Source organism: Desmodus rotundus, chromosome 2, assembly GCF_022682495.2.
Source record: "Desmodus rotundus isolate HL8 chromosome 2, HLdesRot8A.1, whole genome shotgun sequence".
Lineage (NCBI taxonomy): Eukaryota > Metazoa > Chordata > Mammalia > Chiroptera > Phyllostomidae > Desmodus > Desmodus rotundus.
In genome coordinates this window covers 128,421,209-128,437,439 of record NC_071388.1, presented here as the reverse complement: position 1 = coordinate 128,437,439, position 16,231 = coordinate 128,421,209, and the positions used below count along the sequence as shown (strand labels likewise).

The 16,231-nt window shown below is 38.8% G+C and overlaps 1 protein-coding gene across 3 annotated transcripts in view; it reads right to left on the bottom strand.

Moving 5' to 3' along the window:
• THSD7B (thrombospondin type 1 domain containing 7B) overlaps positions 1-16,231 on the bottom strand; it is an 865,484-nt gene that overhangs the window by 359,745 nt on the left and 489,508 nt on the right. For all 3 annotated transcript variants that reach the window (XM_024569693.3, XM_045203176.2, XM_053918625.1), the window contains 2 exons: positions 8,307-8,436; positions 4,786-4,889 (listed from right to left, as the gene is read on the bottom strand). In XM_024569693.3, the coding sequence (XP_024425461.2) occupies positions 4,786-4,889; positions 8,307-8,436 (234 nt within the window). The remainder of the gene's footprint in view (positions 1-4,785; positions 4,890-8,306; positions 8,437-16,231) is intronic.

The following is a 16,231-nucleotide window of genomic DNA, read 5'->3' as shown; positions in this document are numbered from 1 at the left end:
TTCTTGTTCTCTGGAGAAATTTTATAAAGGAGATCTCATGGGAGAGTAACTTTATATTACTATTTCATGTTTGCCTTGCTGGTTTTAAAGTAATTTTAGAGAAAAGATGGTAGTATAAATGTCTTTGCTCCACTATCGTAAAATTGGAGAGTCGTCCTACTACTTTAAAAGTGCAGCCCTGGCTAGGTTGGAGTATTGTCCCATACTCCAAAAGATTACCAGTTCGATCCCTGGTTGGGGCATGTACAGGAGGCAACCAATTCCTGCTTCTCTCTCACACTGATGCCTTTCTCTCTCTCTCTTCCCCAACCATTCGTGTCTCTCTGAAATCAATAAAGATATCCTCAGGTGAGGATTTAAAATAATAATAATAATTAATAAAAGTGAAAATTTCTCCACAACTAAACACTAGGAATTCTCTGGCATTGGTGTTTATTTTGGGGAAAATTCAAGTAGGTCACTTGCCTAAAGGACTATCAGGACTTAAATTGAAATCCAAAGTAGAAATCTTCCAAGACAGATGAAATAATTCACCATTTATTTGCAATAAGACTCTCTCCAATTTAGAAGCAGTGTCTCTGAAGAACTTCCTAAAAGTTTTTATAATAACCAACCATTCTGATACTTAGTATTATAGAATATCAAATCCAGTTCACAATATGAAGTTATGCACCACACGAAGGTACCATTTAAGAAAATGCTGATCTAGATGTTTTATAACAATTTTCTAGCTGAAAGTAGGCAAAGGTAACAACAAAATCACATTACTACAACAATTTTCTGACATGGAAGTAAATTTTTTTTATGGAGCCCATCCCTTATAACTTACACAAAGTAATTGACTGTACAGCCTCATCACAGTCCTATATCAAACAACCTTGCCAATCTGTAAATTTTCTGATGGGAGCATAATTTGCAAAGTGTAACTGTTATGAACTGAACTGTATCCCCCTAAAATCATGTGGAAGACACAGTCCCAAATCTTACTGTATTTGAAGGCATTAAACACCACCAGAAGCAGTTTGCTTTTAGCTGGAAAATCCAGCAATACACATTCACTGTCTTATATCAGGGCATAGCGACTCTCTGGCCCTATTTTACAATTTAGTTTGTGGTCATCTTGATCAGTCTTTTCCTTCCATAAGATATCACACTTGTCCAGTAGGTTAATGATATCATGCTGTTTGGAGCTAGGAAGCAAAAAGTAACAACTAATGTGGACACTCTGATAAGATGTTTCCTGTCACTGGGTATGAAACATATTTGAAAAAGTTCAGGGGCCTCCTACCTCAGTGAAATTTCTAGAGGTTCAGTGTCATGGGGCATGTTGAGATACCCCTTCTAAAGTGAAGGGTAAGTTGTTGTATCTGGTCCTCCTACAACCAAAATAGACACAATATCTAGGATGCCTCTTTGGATTTCGGAGACAACATACTCTTCATGTATGTGTTATTCCAGCCAATTTACCAAGTGACCAGAAAAACTGCTAGTTTTGAGTGGCACCTAGAATAAGAAAAATCTCCCAAACAAGTTGAGGTTACAGTGCATGCTGCTCTGCCTTTTGGGCCGTATGATCCAGCAGATCTAATACCACTGAAGTATTAGTGGCAGATAGGGATGCTGTTTGGAGCCTTTGGCAGGCTGCTATAAGTGAATCGCAGTGCAAGTACTTCGGATTTTAGAGAAAAGCCCCACCACCCTCTGTAGATAACTACTATTCTTTGAAAAATGGCATTTGGCTTGTTATGGTTACTTTAGACTAGAGACTAAAAGCTTAACCATGGGCCACCAAGTTATCATGCAACTCAAGCTGGCTCTCATGAATTGGGTGTTATCTGACCCACCAATCCATAAGGTAGGGTGTATACAGGATACTCCATCACTAAATAAATGGATAGATATGGACATATATTAGATATAGATATAGACATAGATGGATATGGATATGGATATGGATATGGATATGGATATGGATGACTGGACCCAAGCAAGCCCTGAAGGTACAAGTTAGTTACATAAAGAAATGGGCACATGGCCATGGTCTCCACTCCTGCCACACTACCTTCTCTCTCCCAGCCTGCACAGAAAGGCTCATGGGGAGTTCCCTAAATCAGTTGATAGAAGAAAAGACTCAGGCCTGGTTTACAGATGGTTCTGAATGATATGTGGGTACAACCCCCACATGGACAGCTGCAGCACTATGCCCCTTTCTGAGATATCCCTGAAAAACAAAGGTGAAGGGAAATTTTCCCACTGGATAGAACTTAAAGCAGTGCCCCTGGTTGCTCACTTTGCTTGGAACCAGACATGGCCAGACATGTGATTATATTTAGACTTATAGACTGTGGCCAATGGATTTCCTGGAGGGTCAAGGTCTTGAACAGAATATGATTATAAAATTGATGGCAAGGAAATTTAGGAAGAGGTATGCAGGTAGACCTCTCTGTATGGGCAAAAAGTGGGAACATATTTATATCCCATGTAAATGTTCACCAAAGGGTCACTTCAGCAGATGATTTTAACAATCATGTGGATAGGATTACATATTAGGTGGATACCAGTGAGCCTCTTTCTCCAGCTATACCTTCCATCACCCAATGGGCTCATGAACAAAGTAGGCATAATGGCGGGAATGGAGGTTATACTCTTAGATGGAGTCAGCAACATGGACTTCCATTCACCAAGGCCTCACTGGTTATGTTCACCACTGAACACCCAATTTAGCAGCAGCAGGGACAGACGCTGAAATCCCAATCTGGCACCATTCCCCAGAATGAGCAGCCAGCTAACAAGATGGCAGGTTGATCACACTTCCATCATATGGGGAGGAACATTTTGTTCTTATTGGAATAGATACTTATTTTGGATATGAATTTACCTTCCCTGCATGCAATGCTTCTGCCAAAACTACCATTTGTGGACTTTCAGAATGACTTGTCTATAGTCACGATATTCCACACAGCATTGCTTCTGACCAAGCAGCTCACTTCATAGCAAATTAAATGTTGCAAAGGGCCCACGGAATTTACTGGTTTCACCATATTCCACACTATGCTGAAGCAGCTGGCTTGATATAATGATGGAAAGGTCTTTTTAAGACTCAGTTACAACACCAGCTATGTGGCAATACCATGCAGAGCAGGGATGAGGTTTTGCAGAAGGCTATAGATGCTGTGATTCAGCATCCAATAATGTTTTTCCCATAGCTATCGAAAGATAGCAATGGAAGAATTAGGAAAGATCATTTGAGCAAAGATGTGTCATTAGAGATCGAGGCTAAAATCATCCTCACCCTCATAATCGAAAGTTATTTTGTATGGATGCAAAAGTTGGACAGTGAAGGTGGCTGATAAGAAAAGAAAGATTAATTTGAAATATGGTTTTGTAAGAGAGCTCTACAGATACCCTGGGCCACCACATAGATAAACAAGTGGGTCCTAGAGCAAATTAAGCCCAAACCATTGCCAGAAGCAAAAAAATGACAAAACTGAAGCTGTCATACTTGGGGCACATCATGAGAATGCAGGCTTCTTTGGAAAAGACAATAATACTGGGGAAAATAGATTTCTGCAGGAAAAAAGAAAGACCAGTTATGAGATGAACTGACTCCATAAAAAAAGCCATAAGCATGCATCCATAGTAGCTGAACAGGGCTGTTGAGGACAGGACATTGTGGACGTAGAGTCACAAGGAGTTGGATGAGCTGACTCAGTCACTGGTACATTTGAACAAACACACCACTCACTCTTACCCCTAGTGACCCACTAGTAAAATTTTTGCCTTTGGTTCCCTTGATCTTATGCTCTGCTGGCCTACAGGTCTTCATTCCAAAGAGAGGAATGTTTCCTCCAGACAACACATCAATGATGACATTGAACTGGAATTTAAGATGGCTACCTGGCCATGTTGTGCTCTTCAACAAAAGGTATCTACTGTGCTGTCTGCGATGATTGATCCTGACTAACACAATAACCTATGAAACAGGGAGCTAAACTTAATTCTAAGTGTGACATTTAGAAGAATTAGAAAACCAGTGTAATGCGGTTGGTCCCACAAGGTCTCCTTTCACTACACACATCTCTCGAGTGACAAAGTGGTAAGATTTTAAGACTAAAGCGCTTCTTATCAAACCTCATATTACTAGCACCTGGATTATAAATGAAACACAGAAGTGAGCAGCCTGATGAGTCTCTGACTGCTTTTCAGAGATTTCCACAGGACACACCTTCTAGACATTGATGATTAAAGACACTATTACACAGATCCAGAAACCTATTCACAATGCCTTCGAGAAAGTTTAATAGTTCCTTTCTGTATGTATTATATATAGAATATATAACAAATATATATATATATTTACATAACACTAAGGTTTAAGTCATTATTAAGATCAGTCAATCAATTAATTTTGTTATCCTTTCATTCATTTGATAAATATTTAATTAGTACTAATTAGTACAATGTATACTATTGGGTCTAATCTTGACATACCCTTCATTCTTTGGCTAATACCCAACATGCATTTGGAAGCAGCATTGGGTGTGCTGACGACTGAGAACAGATGTTCACTTACATAGCATCAGTCCTTAGAAGCATTAGCTGATTATGGTTAAAAGATGGTCTAATACCAGCATTCACTGATGCCAAACTTAACTTCAAATGCTAACAAATAAGCCAATCTAATAACATCACAACTCATTCCAATACAAATATAATCAACAGTTTATAAGAGTAACATAATTTTAAGCTTCATTCTAAAGAGTAAAACTTTTAAAATCCTCTTACCTCTTGTTTGCACCCCTTTTCCACAGGCTTCAGTGGTGCTCATGACGCCCTGCCTGACAGACTCTGGCACTAGGATGCAGGGGCTCCATTTCTGTGGCTTCCACCTGTGGTTACAAAGAATGAGCAGGAAACTTCACCCGACAAACATACAAAAGAAATACTTGCCATGGATAAGTTTGAAATCCAAAAGCATAGAGATAGTAATTCAATAAAAATGGATTTGAAACCGATGTCATAACAAGCAGCCCTGGCACGCATGCACTTGAGATAATGATCCACTCTGCTGTAGATTCATGGTTAATGCCGTAATTCCATTTTTTTAAATGTGGACATTTTGCACATAAACCTTAGTTCGTATAGCAAAGTGGCAATAAAAAGCATTAGAAGCACAGATCAAATCTAGAGGGCTTAGTTCTTTATGAACTTAAAATTGTTAGGGAAAAAAAGAGACAATTCTTATATCCCATTAAGGGATTAGAGACTTAAGTTTTGAATATCTGAAAGTTTCAGGTGAAGACCTTCATACTTGATCTTCCACTTCAATTTTTTAATAATGTATTTCTTAGGACTTCAAAATAACTCAAAACCACCCAGTAGGTTGTAGAGTAAAAGGTAGGTGAGGGAGACACTATTTATGTGATAGTCCATTCCAAGGAAGAGGAATTGATTGGCCTCTGATGAAGTACCAATATTTCTGTTCTTCTGGGGAAATAGTCTCTAAGGACCCCTTCTGGCTTTCCCCACTTTTTCCCTTCTCAGGTCAACAAAACTCTATTTTTATGACCCACATGACAGACTGTTGACCTGTGTCTTTACACCTGTCTCTTCAGAATGTTCCACAAAACCCAAACCTTAAGTGAAACCACAGATTCTGCTCCTTTGCTTAGTATATTTTATATTTTTTCACATAAGCCAGTACCTCCAATAAAAGATGCTACTTCAAAGAATAAAACAGAAGCATGAAATAAAATATCATTGTCTAGGTTTGCAAGATAAAAAAAGTTCTAGAGATGTGTTGTACAAGTGTGTGTATAATTAACACTACTGTGATGTACACTTAAAAATGGTTAAGACAGTCATAGAGCAGACTTACTTTGCTCAGGAAAAGTCACTGTAAAGAACCCTCCTAGTTATGTGAACATAGCTTGATATAGTACATAGCGCAGCCAGGCCATTAGTGTCAGCACTCACAACCTCCGCTCATTCCTCTAGACTAAGTGAGTCTCTGGGACAACTGGGGGTAAGTGAGGCAGAGATGGTCTTAAGGGAGGGATACAGACCATCCTGAAAAATCAAGTACTGTACATTAAAACATAAAAGCTAAACAAATATCATCGACCTCATTCAAATGGCCTCCTTATTGGGAGGAATTGGAGAGAAATCAGGAAACAGCTAATAAGAAAAAGCTGTCACTTTTAAATAAATCACCTACTGATTTTAAGTAGTTCTAAATTTACTCTGTATATGCACAGACTCATTTGGTATAATTCCAAAACACAGAAACTAAAATGGTAAGAGGTTTTAGTCTGCCTTGTCAACTAAAATATGTCATTCATTTAGATCTCTTAAATTTACCAAAATGAGACCAAGGAATTCAATCTAATCTAGTGTTCTGCGTAGACTGAAATAGGAGGGAGGAACTTTCAGGACTCTCTGGTTAGACGCTGAGTGGTGGGATGATAAACTGGAGCTCAGGTAAGTGGTGTGTCTGAGCCTGAACAACACAGAGCAGGCCAGGTTTCGGTCCTGACCCCTGGGTGCTCAGCAACACACCCCGACACCCATTTCAGGAAGGATATGTGCCCATGCTGTCTTCCCTTTGGCTTACTAACCTAACATGTTGGAAAGGGCACAAACTCGCAGAAATATTTCTGTGACCATTTTGATTCTGTTTTAATTTGGTGAATGTGTGTGAACATGTCCCCTCAATGGAGTCAAAAAGAAGAATCACAAGAAAATGATAAAGGTCTACATTAACTTGCTTCCCTAACATACCGATGAGGGAGAAAGGAAAAACTGAATTGGAACCATATTACTCAAATTTCAAGGATGTTTTCCTAAGGAGCAGAGACTCAGGCTGATAACCTGGACATATGTTAAAGTGCACACATCAGGAGAAAGGACACAGTGATTCAACCCATACACAGTGCAACTGACTTCTGGGGAAAGTGGTGGGAGGCGCCAAGGGGAGCAGCTTAGACACGAGTGCCTCAATGAAGTGCAGCCAGAGAGTCAGGGGAGCGGATGACAGAGAGGAACAGCCCACTAATGGTTCCTAGGATTTTCTTTGATTATAATAGCCCTAGGTTCACAAAACTATGTAATCATATATGATTTAGCTATTTTTTTCCATTGGCTACTATCCCCAAGAGATCTTCAGCTGGGCTCAGAAGTGTCAATATTTATATATAGGGCACAGAAGGATAGACATGGACAGTGTTTTCACAACGCCCCTGTGGTTGATGAGAAAAAACTAGCAGTCTGGGCTTGTTCCCAGTGTATTACCTGCACCTCCCCACACAGGTCATCACGTACAAACCATGGGAGTAAAGGGATGACAAAATGGGTAGTAATTTAGATTTCTTCAATGACACCCTAAACTTTACCTAATGTAAGGAGTCTCCTTAAAAGAAGAAAAAGTAACTTGTATTTTTATGAATAAATTAGCCCTTCAATTTCACGGCTTTAGGATATAGCTTCTCAAATAATCCAGGGAGACACTAAGCATTTTTGCCAAAGGCATTTTTAAGTGTGCTGATAACTATGTTTTTTAAGACCAGGAGACTTCTTTACATAATAGTGAAACCCAACAGTGAATTTAATCAAGGTGTCCTTTAAAGCGATGTTTAAACCCAAATGTTAAAAGAGTGGAAAATTTATGAGTAGACACACAAACCTCAGGTATTGTTTTTTTATAAATAACCACCAACTTGCCAAGAAAAATATATAGGTAACATTTATAGTTTAAAAGTTTCTCATATTCTTTAAAAGAATATCCATAGGTTAAACCTTTTCTTTTTCCTAACTGGATGTTTTCTTAAAATGTGCATATAGTTAAAACTAAGAGCCAAAAACATTCTTGAGATGTTTGAATTAAAATACTTATTAAATAAGTACAAGTTCAGTGTGTAGTTCTCGATAAAAGGCTGCAGCATGAGAATACCAGGATGAGGCAGGTTACCTTTGAGTAGGTTACCTTGCTCGTGTGTGTGTTTCAGGTGAAGAACCCTCATCCTGCCTCTCTCTAAGTCATGATCCTAAAAACTGACTTCCTGAGTGGCAGGACTCCAGAAGCTCACTTACAATCAAAATATGTTTCTTTTTTCCTACAAATTAGACTTTCATATTCCTTACTGACAATCAAAGTATATTCCAGATAGGAAGGGAAAACATAGCGGCATCTGAAGATAAACAACATTACCTCATCTTATCCCTCACTAAACAACCATATACTACATGAAAGAAAATAAGTCATAATTTATACTGCAGTTTAACGATTATTCAAAAAGGTAACTAATTACCTGTATACGGGGCACAATGAGACATCTTCACACTCTCGCTCTTCAAATAAAGTATCTGGGCATTCTTGACCTCCATTAGCTGCTTCTTGATTGATGATCCTGTATCGAGACTGTTTTATTGTGGCATTTCCTGAAGTAAAGAAAAAATAAAATTATAGTGCCCTTTTATGTGGTTGCAGAGAAAAACCCAGGGTTAGATAGCAGCTGAAAAGAAAAAAAAAAAGAAACAAAGAGTTGGAGTAAGAACATGTGGAAAGGCTGCCTGGGAAATGAAAATAACAAGCAAAAACCAGGGGGTAATACTCAATCTTATAGAGATAGACACTTTACACTTAAAATTGTGGTTTCAAATATATGTGTTCTGATATGCTAAGGTTGTTTCTCACTGTCTTAATGTGTTTAAAATAATCTGAACCCATATTGCCTCAGGCATAAGAGTTACATGGCATAATCTGAGAGGCCACAGAAACCCTCTTTCCTCTCAGAACAATAGCTCAGGGCCCTACCATTTTACTAGTAGCGAGTCACTCTCTCAGGTAAGGCATTTCCCTCTGCAGGCTACTATTCACAATGCAAACACTCTTAAAAAGTACTACATTAGTAACATATTTATGGATATCAGTTTATTAGATTTCCTATTCCTTATAACCTGAGACAATATGTATATAATTGAAATTTAGGAAGGCAGCACTAAAATTGTGACAGAAGACTGTCTATTTCATGGTTTTGCTAAGAAGCAGAAGTATTAATAGGCACCTCGATAAAAGGGCAGCTGATGTTCACGTTATGTGTTGCGGCATTCATTCTATAACTTTAGATGCCTTCTGAATCAACAACAGCAACAAAAAATCAATTATAGATATAGTGGTTATCAACTGTTTCAATTACTATGTGCAACATATTACGTTAGCTATGTAGAAACCAATTCATCATCTTACAATTAAACAGAAAGAGAATGGACCAATAGATATACAAGTAGGTCTGAGTAATTGTAGAGCAAGAAGAGTCAGACTGGGGTGTAGTGTTAGGAAAATTCAGAATAGAGCATAAACATTCGTGTCTCTGGTAAGCAAGGACAGCTCAGCGGGGAGGCAGAATTTATTCTGGGACTTGAAGGCTGAAAAAAAAATGCTGAAGCCATTTCAAGCCAAAGAAACTGTCTGAGAAAAGGCTCTGAGATGCATAGGATTTATAGAGAAAGACACAGAAGTGCATTCAGAAGGCTGATGTGTGTGTATGGCTTGTGTGTATGCACAAGAGGGCGCTTATGAAAAATGGGGAGGTGGTGTGTATAGGAGGAGATGGAATTAATGTGTGGGTTTGGGACAGATAATGGACCTAATCATGTTAAGAAGGAAAGTTTTAGAAATCCAATAAACTAAGTGGAGTGAAATGAAAGGGAACTAAAAGGAGGCTTTATTAAATTATTTATGCACATGGTTTTTAAAAAATCATTTTTACAAAGAGACATATTGGGAAGCAACTGACCCACAACCCGTTCCTTGCCCTCCTCCCAAACATTGTGAACTGTTTCTGTATTTAGTTCTTTTGTGGTTACTTCTAAATCTATAAAGAACATGCTTATGGCATTACTTTTTGATTTATTAACTTTAGACATTATCTATTGACTTTCTGTGATATAACTGATGAGAATTTACTTTGTAACATCTTTCAATTTTTTATAATTATATTGCTATTTCTACATGTCTACTGGTTATTTAAAGGCTTTATATAACCCACTTTTTTCAGCCCCACTGCTCTCTCCTGTCTTCCATCAGACTAGCCACCAATGTTCTAAAAGTCTTCTGAGTAGATGGCTTCCTCTTCCTCTTCCAACCGTATTCCTGTTAAGTTAGGTCACGGCTTCCTGTGATATCATCAGCTTCTCTGCTCTTCACTCTTTGTCCATTAAGTCTTCCATACACGAATCTCTCACCCACTGATGGCCCCCTCCTTTTGTTTTTGTCAAGGAATTAGGGCCTTTAAAATTAATTTCTATGATTTTAATGAGATTAAGGGAAAAAAGGTACATTTCATGATCTCGAACTGTATGTCAAGAACATGTATGGGATCTTTTCCATCTGTTCCATTTTTGGTTACCCTTATTTAACCTGCTCTGTAACAAGGAGGCTGCCCATAGAAGGAGTGTATCATTAGTCTGCTTATCTGTTGGCTTCTGGTCAGTTTTGGCCAATGAGGAATGAGACACACAATGGAAGAAAAATGATGGCAAGAGAAGAGAGAGAAATCAAGTAGTTTACTCCACCAGATTTCTTCCTCTGGATCACTGCAAGTCTGCGCCCCACCCTATCAGAAGCCACAGTTCCTATGGAGTGGAACCCTCCTACTACTACTTCCTCTGAGTTCTACTAACTGTCCTATGAGCTTTCAGGCTCCAGGCTGTCACTAGTCCAGGTACTGTAAGTTCACATTCATTGAGTCCACTGCTTTGTAAATTACCCATTTCATTGTCTCTGGTGGCCCTGTTTGAATGAGCCACCTTTTTCCTGATAGCCAATGCTTAAATAGTCAAAAGACATATACTACTAGTACTTGACAGACAGGAATGCTGTAATTGGTTCCTTTTGGAATGCAGTTAAGGCCCTGTAAGAAGTAGAGAGAAAGGGCATTAACAGGAAAAAAATAAAGTGTTAATCACAATGGTTCTGCATGATAATATTAACGCTGTGTTCATTTGGGCAGGGACACTTGTAAATAAGTACGCTTTTGGGAAAAGGTCTGCTCCCCACTCTCAGTCAATTCCAATTATATTGCACTTACTCTGAAAGTCACTGTTTACCTTTAGGATGCACACACGGGTAGTGTGGGTGTGGGTGTGTTCTGTCCGAGTGTTACCAAAGGAAACAGACAAATGCAGAGGCCGCCTTTATTCCACTGAGAGAGAACAGGAGGGGCACCTCCTCCTTCACACCACATACACACGTGCACGCACACACAAACACATGCACAGTGCACCCCACACTCAGGTATTCTGCTTCACGGTGTAATTCCAGGTCAACTATTTCAAGCTTTGGGAAAACTAGTTGCAATGATTTTCATATCCTATAGGTGTGAAGGTGAAGGTTGAGAAGGAAAGACAGTGGCTTTGCAGGTAGAATGCATTTGTATTACATATGTGTGTAAGATGTAGTGGAAGTTTCTAAGTATTATGACCTTAATCTACATCACATCCACTTCTGGGCATTTGGCACACGATATCTCATTTTACTATTACAATGTTTTAGGAAGTTGGTATTATTACTATCATTATTATTACTATGCCAATTTTATAAATAAGAAAACAGAGAGAAGGAGATATTGTGCATTTGATTTGCACAAAGTCACCTAACTAGAATTAAAACTGCTCCTAAACAGACATCAAAACCCATGATTTCTTTTTTCCATAAAAGAAACTTCATAGTAAGATAAAGATAAAGAGAGGGCATTCCAGGGAGGAGTCCACTTAGCAGGTCCTCTTGTTATTCCCGAAGGATAACTCTTCCTTTGTAATAAATTCTTCAAAAGTACCCTGTTCACAGAAGGCTTTAGTGTCAATAAAAACAGACTTTGTGGGGCTTAGTGACTGATGCTTCCAACCTCATTAGGCCTATGAAAAATTGCAATAAATTAAATTGCCTGTTTGCAAATATAAACTACTGCTCAAGCATGATTACGGCTCATAAACAACTAGTCTAAATTCAATTTTAATTTATGCATATTTTATCATCACTAAGTCATCAGGCATAATTAAGTTACTACAGTCAAAAGAAATGACATTTAGAAAAGATGCCAATTTAAAGATCAAAAAACTATATTTAACAGGAAATACATGAGTGGGCTCCAAACGTGCAGGGATACACATAGATTCACTGTGAACGTCTATACCCACCTTTCCAAAAAAGAAGGTAGGAAAGGTGGAGAAAGTCAGTATGTAAGGAGGATTTCTGGGTGATTCACAGCCAAGTGAGCTTGGGGCGCATCACCCAGAATTGAGGAATCGTGAATGTTGAGCACTGGTGCCGGGTTATTCAACGACAATTTGCAGTAAAGAATTGATCCCCTATGTTTCCAACCGGTTCGGAGTGTGAGAGCAGCAGCAGAGCAAGCAGAGCATGGTGGAGCGTGTGAACATAAGCGTGGCTGACAGGAGAAACAGGGTTGGATATGAACACCAGGGAGGGACCCTATAAACAGGTGGATGTGCAAAGTAGAAGTGGGATGAATATTTATCAGCAATGCCTGGCAGTTATTTCACCACCAATCTTCAGAACTCCGCTGGGAGATACTAAAAAAATATGACCTCTCTATCTTTCCTTTGTTTCTCAAATATCTCCACTACTAATAGGTCTAATAAATCTCAATAATTCATTTGGCTTCATGGCACCAATAGTCTTTAAGGCTGATTAGCCTCAGTAGGCTTCATTCTCACCTGGTGCTCTGTCCCTCCTCCCCACTTACACTTATAAGTTACCATTAAACAGAAAAAAATGGAAATCTGCTGATTATTCACCTCACTGATCTTGAAGTAAAAAGGTGGCACCAATGATATTTAAGATCACACCATAAAAACAACCACAGATGAAATACTGTCTGGGGTTGTGTTACAACCCTAGCACCTACTGGACTCAGGCAGTTCCTTTTGTCTTGCTAAGCCTCAGCTTCCTTGGCTGTAAAACAGGTCAAACAAATGTTTCTATTTCACATGGTTGCTGTAAAAATTAAACGAGTTACTGTATGTAAAGCATGTACAAAGTGCCTGCTATAGACAATGTTCTCTATAGGTAAAAGTTTCAACAGTTGAGGCTGTTTCTAATCAAAAGAAAAATATGACACAAACTACTCTTCTATTCAGTGCTGGGTCTCGTCCATGTCCTGAGCATCGAGGAGACCATAAATGACTTAAAATCATTCCATGTCCCCGGTAAATTAAACTATGATTGCCAGACAATTGGTACCAACCATCTTCTCATATCATTGGAGAGGAATGGATAAAGTGATCACACATCTTGCTTGCTAAGGGAAGGCAGAGTTATTGTCTATTATGCTGGCTTAGATATTAATAGCTCATTCACTCCTTTCAGAAGTGCCTTAGTTTGTATGAAGAATTATATGAACTCTCAGAAAAAGATCACCACACAATGTGAATGTAAGAAATATACACATTTTGTTTTTCACTGCAGTATAAGGCTACATTTCAAATGTATAGAAAAGGAAGACTACACTGCTGTTCCTAATGTTATCTATTCAATCTGATTACTGGACCTTTTTGTTTCTTGCCACAGAACTCTGCTTGAGACGGCAGTTCGTGCATCTGAAGAAGACTGCTGTGTGCTCCAAGCACACTAGCTCGTGAATCATTAAATAAAAAATTCAAGGGAAAGAGAGTATAGGGTTTACCTCAAAATAATCAGCGGGAGCTACTTTATGTATTGCTAGGATAGAAACATCACAAATAGATACTATGTAACTAAAGAGAACTGGTGTTTTCTCAAAGTGGAGCATGGATGTGAGGAGCAAACAACTTTCACTTGGCAAAAATTCTAAATGGTCATTAAGTAGTCTGTTGCAAAGTCAATTCCACAGACAGAGATCACAGTGTGATGTTAGGCAGCCTGGGTTTCAGCGTTAAATACCCCCAAAGTACATTATCTTTACTCATTAATTATTCCCAACAGAATAACACTCTAGTTTATTCACAACCATTATTAAGATTCAGAATTGATTTTCTTTACAGAAAAGGTACAAATCTAGGCTCACCCCCAGCACAACTATCTTCCACTTAAATTTGGAGAAATAGATACTGTGACCCCAAGTTCTCAGAGGGAAGGAAGCACGTGCCATATACAGTGTTGTCATTGTTGATGAATATTTATTGGGAGTCTGCTACTTGTAGGAGACGCACCTAGGTGCCATGAGTTATACTGAAACATATATACATGCATCATTAAGTCTCCCAGTGAAGCAGAAGTAAAACTTGATGGATGGATAATAATGTGGTCTCCATAGTTTTATAAGCACTCAGAAATGATAATATAAACTTTGTATGAGTTATCCAAAGGCCATCAATCCAGTATGCTCTCTCTTTGTTCAAGGAGAAATGAAGGGCTTAAGTGGTGAAAAACCCAATGCCCTAGAAAAACGATGAGTGGGAAGTTTTCATGTACTTCCTTCCTATTTATCTTGATGTCCTATATATAGAGCAGATACATCAAGAGCAGTCTCCTCCCCCAGAATCCCTGCCCAGCCTAGCTCAAGTACTTCAACATTAACACTGAGCCTGTATGAAATTAAACAAAACTGAAAAGCTTTTCTGCTAAACTTTCCAGGAATGCTGAAAATAGGCTCCAGGACATCCATATACTTCCTTCATTTTGAAATGTTGCCTGAAAAAATGAATTCTATATTCTTAAATTTTCATAATCATCATTCACTTTGCAACTGAGGCCAAATTCAATGGCTCTGGCAACAGCCAAGACCTCCAGGGCTCTGATTTCTAATCCCAGCTCATTACAGAATTGCATTATGACCTTGGGCAATGCACTTAACCTTTCAGAGCTTCAATTTTCTTGCTTGTCCTCTGTGGGTAATTCTGTGGAGCCAACTCACAGGACAGCTGTTAAGAAAGCCTAATTAAATGGGATTTAAAGCATTTGGCAAGGGTAATACATATATAACTAACCGCTTAACTTAAAATTCTTTATATGTAAGCCCTTAACATAGATTTTAGAAGGCATAACTCATGCCTGTGTCTGCATGCACTATCTAGGATGGCAGTCCAGGCAAATAAACATGTTCTCTCTGTGGCAGGCCCCATGCACTGCCTGTAGCCTATGCAATAGTTCTGATTCCTAGGGACTATCTCCAGTACCCTCTACTTCCTGTTCTCACCACAACCCCTGCTGCTCTTAAAACATCTCCAGTTTGGAGAGCTAACCACATCAGTGATAAGCTTTGAGTCTGGCCCTTTCTCTCTCTAAGTATGACAACTGAAGTCATCTTCATTCAGATCTACTGGACCCATGAGAATCTTAATCCTAGCTGCACATGAAAATCACAAGGGAGGCTTTTATAGACACTTAATTCCCAGCCCCCCAACCCAAACCATTTAAATCAGAATCTCTTGTGGGTGAAGCCCAAGCACTCGTGTGTTTTAAAAATCTCCAGGGCAGAGGACCACTGATTTAGCATATTTAAAGCCAGAATTTCTTATTCATCCGATATGCAAAACAGGACAAAGACAATGCAGCATGGTTAATCAAGCAATAGACAACAAATGAGCACTAGCTAAATCATAACTGCTCTCAACATATTTAAAGAATGCAAACTGCCCTGTAGCTAAATACATCATAATGGGTATAATTGAAAATGTGTGCTATAAACGTGGAGGGTTAACAGCACAATTTATAAAGACAAGCGGCACTTGTTTTTTCTTCTTGCCAATGTGTGTGAAATAATAGGCATTTATTTACCCCCATCCTGACCCCTTGCGTTTTAGCAGATGAAATGTCAGGGCTGCCTGCTACAGGGCTCCCTAATGGGCTGCTCTCCATCATCGATACTGAAAACAGCACAACAACATATTGCATTGTATATAAACAGGTTTTTGAGGGCACAGATGTCATCTAGAATACAAGCTCAAGATGTTACCATCATTATTAGGCATGGATACTGAACTATACGAGGTCTGTCCAGAAGATATCCAGACATGCAATGTGAAAAATAGAGACAGTTATTGAAGAAGATACAAGACACAAGAAACATTGTACATAAGACAATGATGCCTCAGTCCCCCTCAGAGTAGGCACCTTGGGACCTCATATAGTTCTTTCAATCCCCATCAGCTGTCCCGTCATATTTTCCTTAATCACATTGGAAGTCTGAAATCTCTTCCCTTTCAAAAGTTATTTAATTTTAGGAAAAACCAG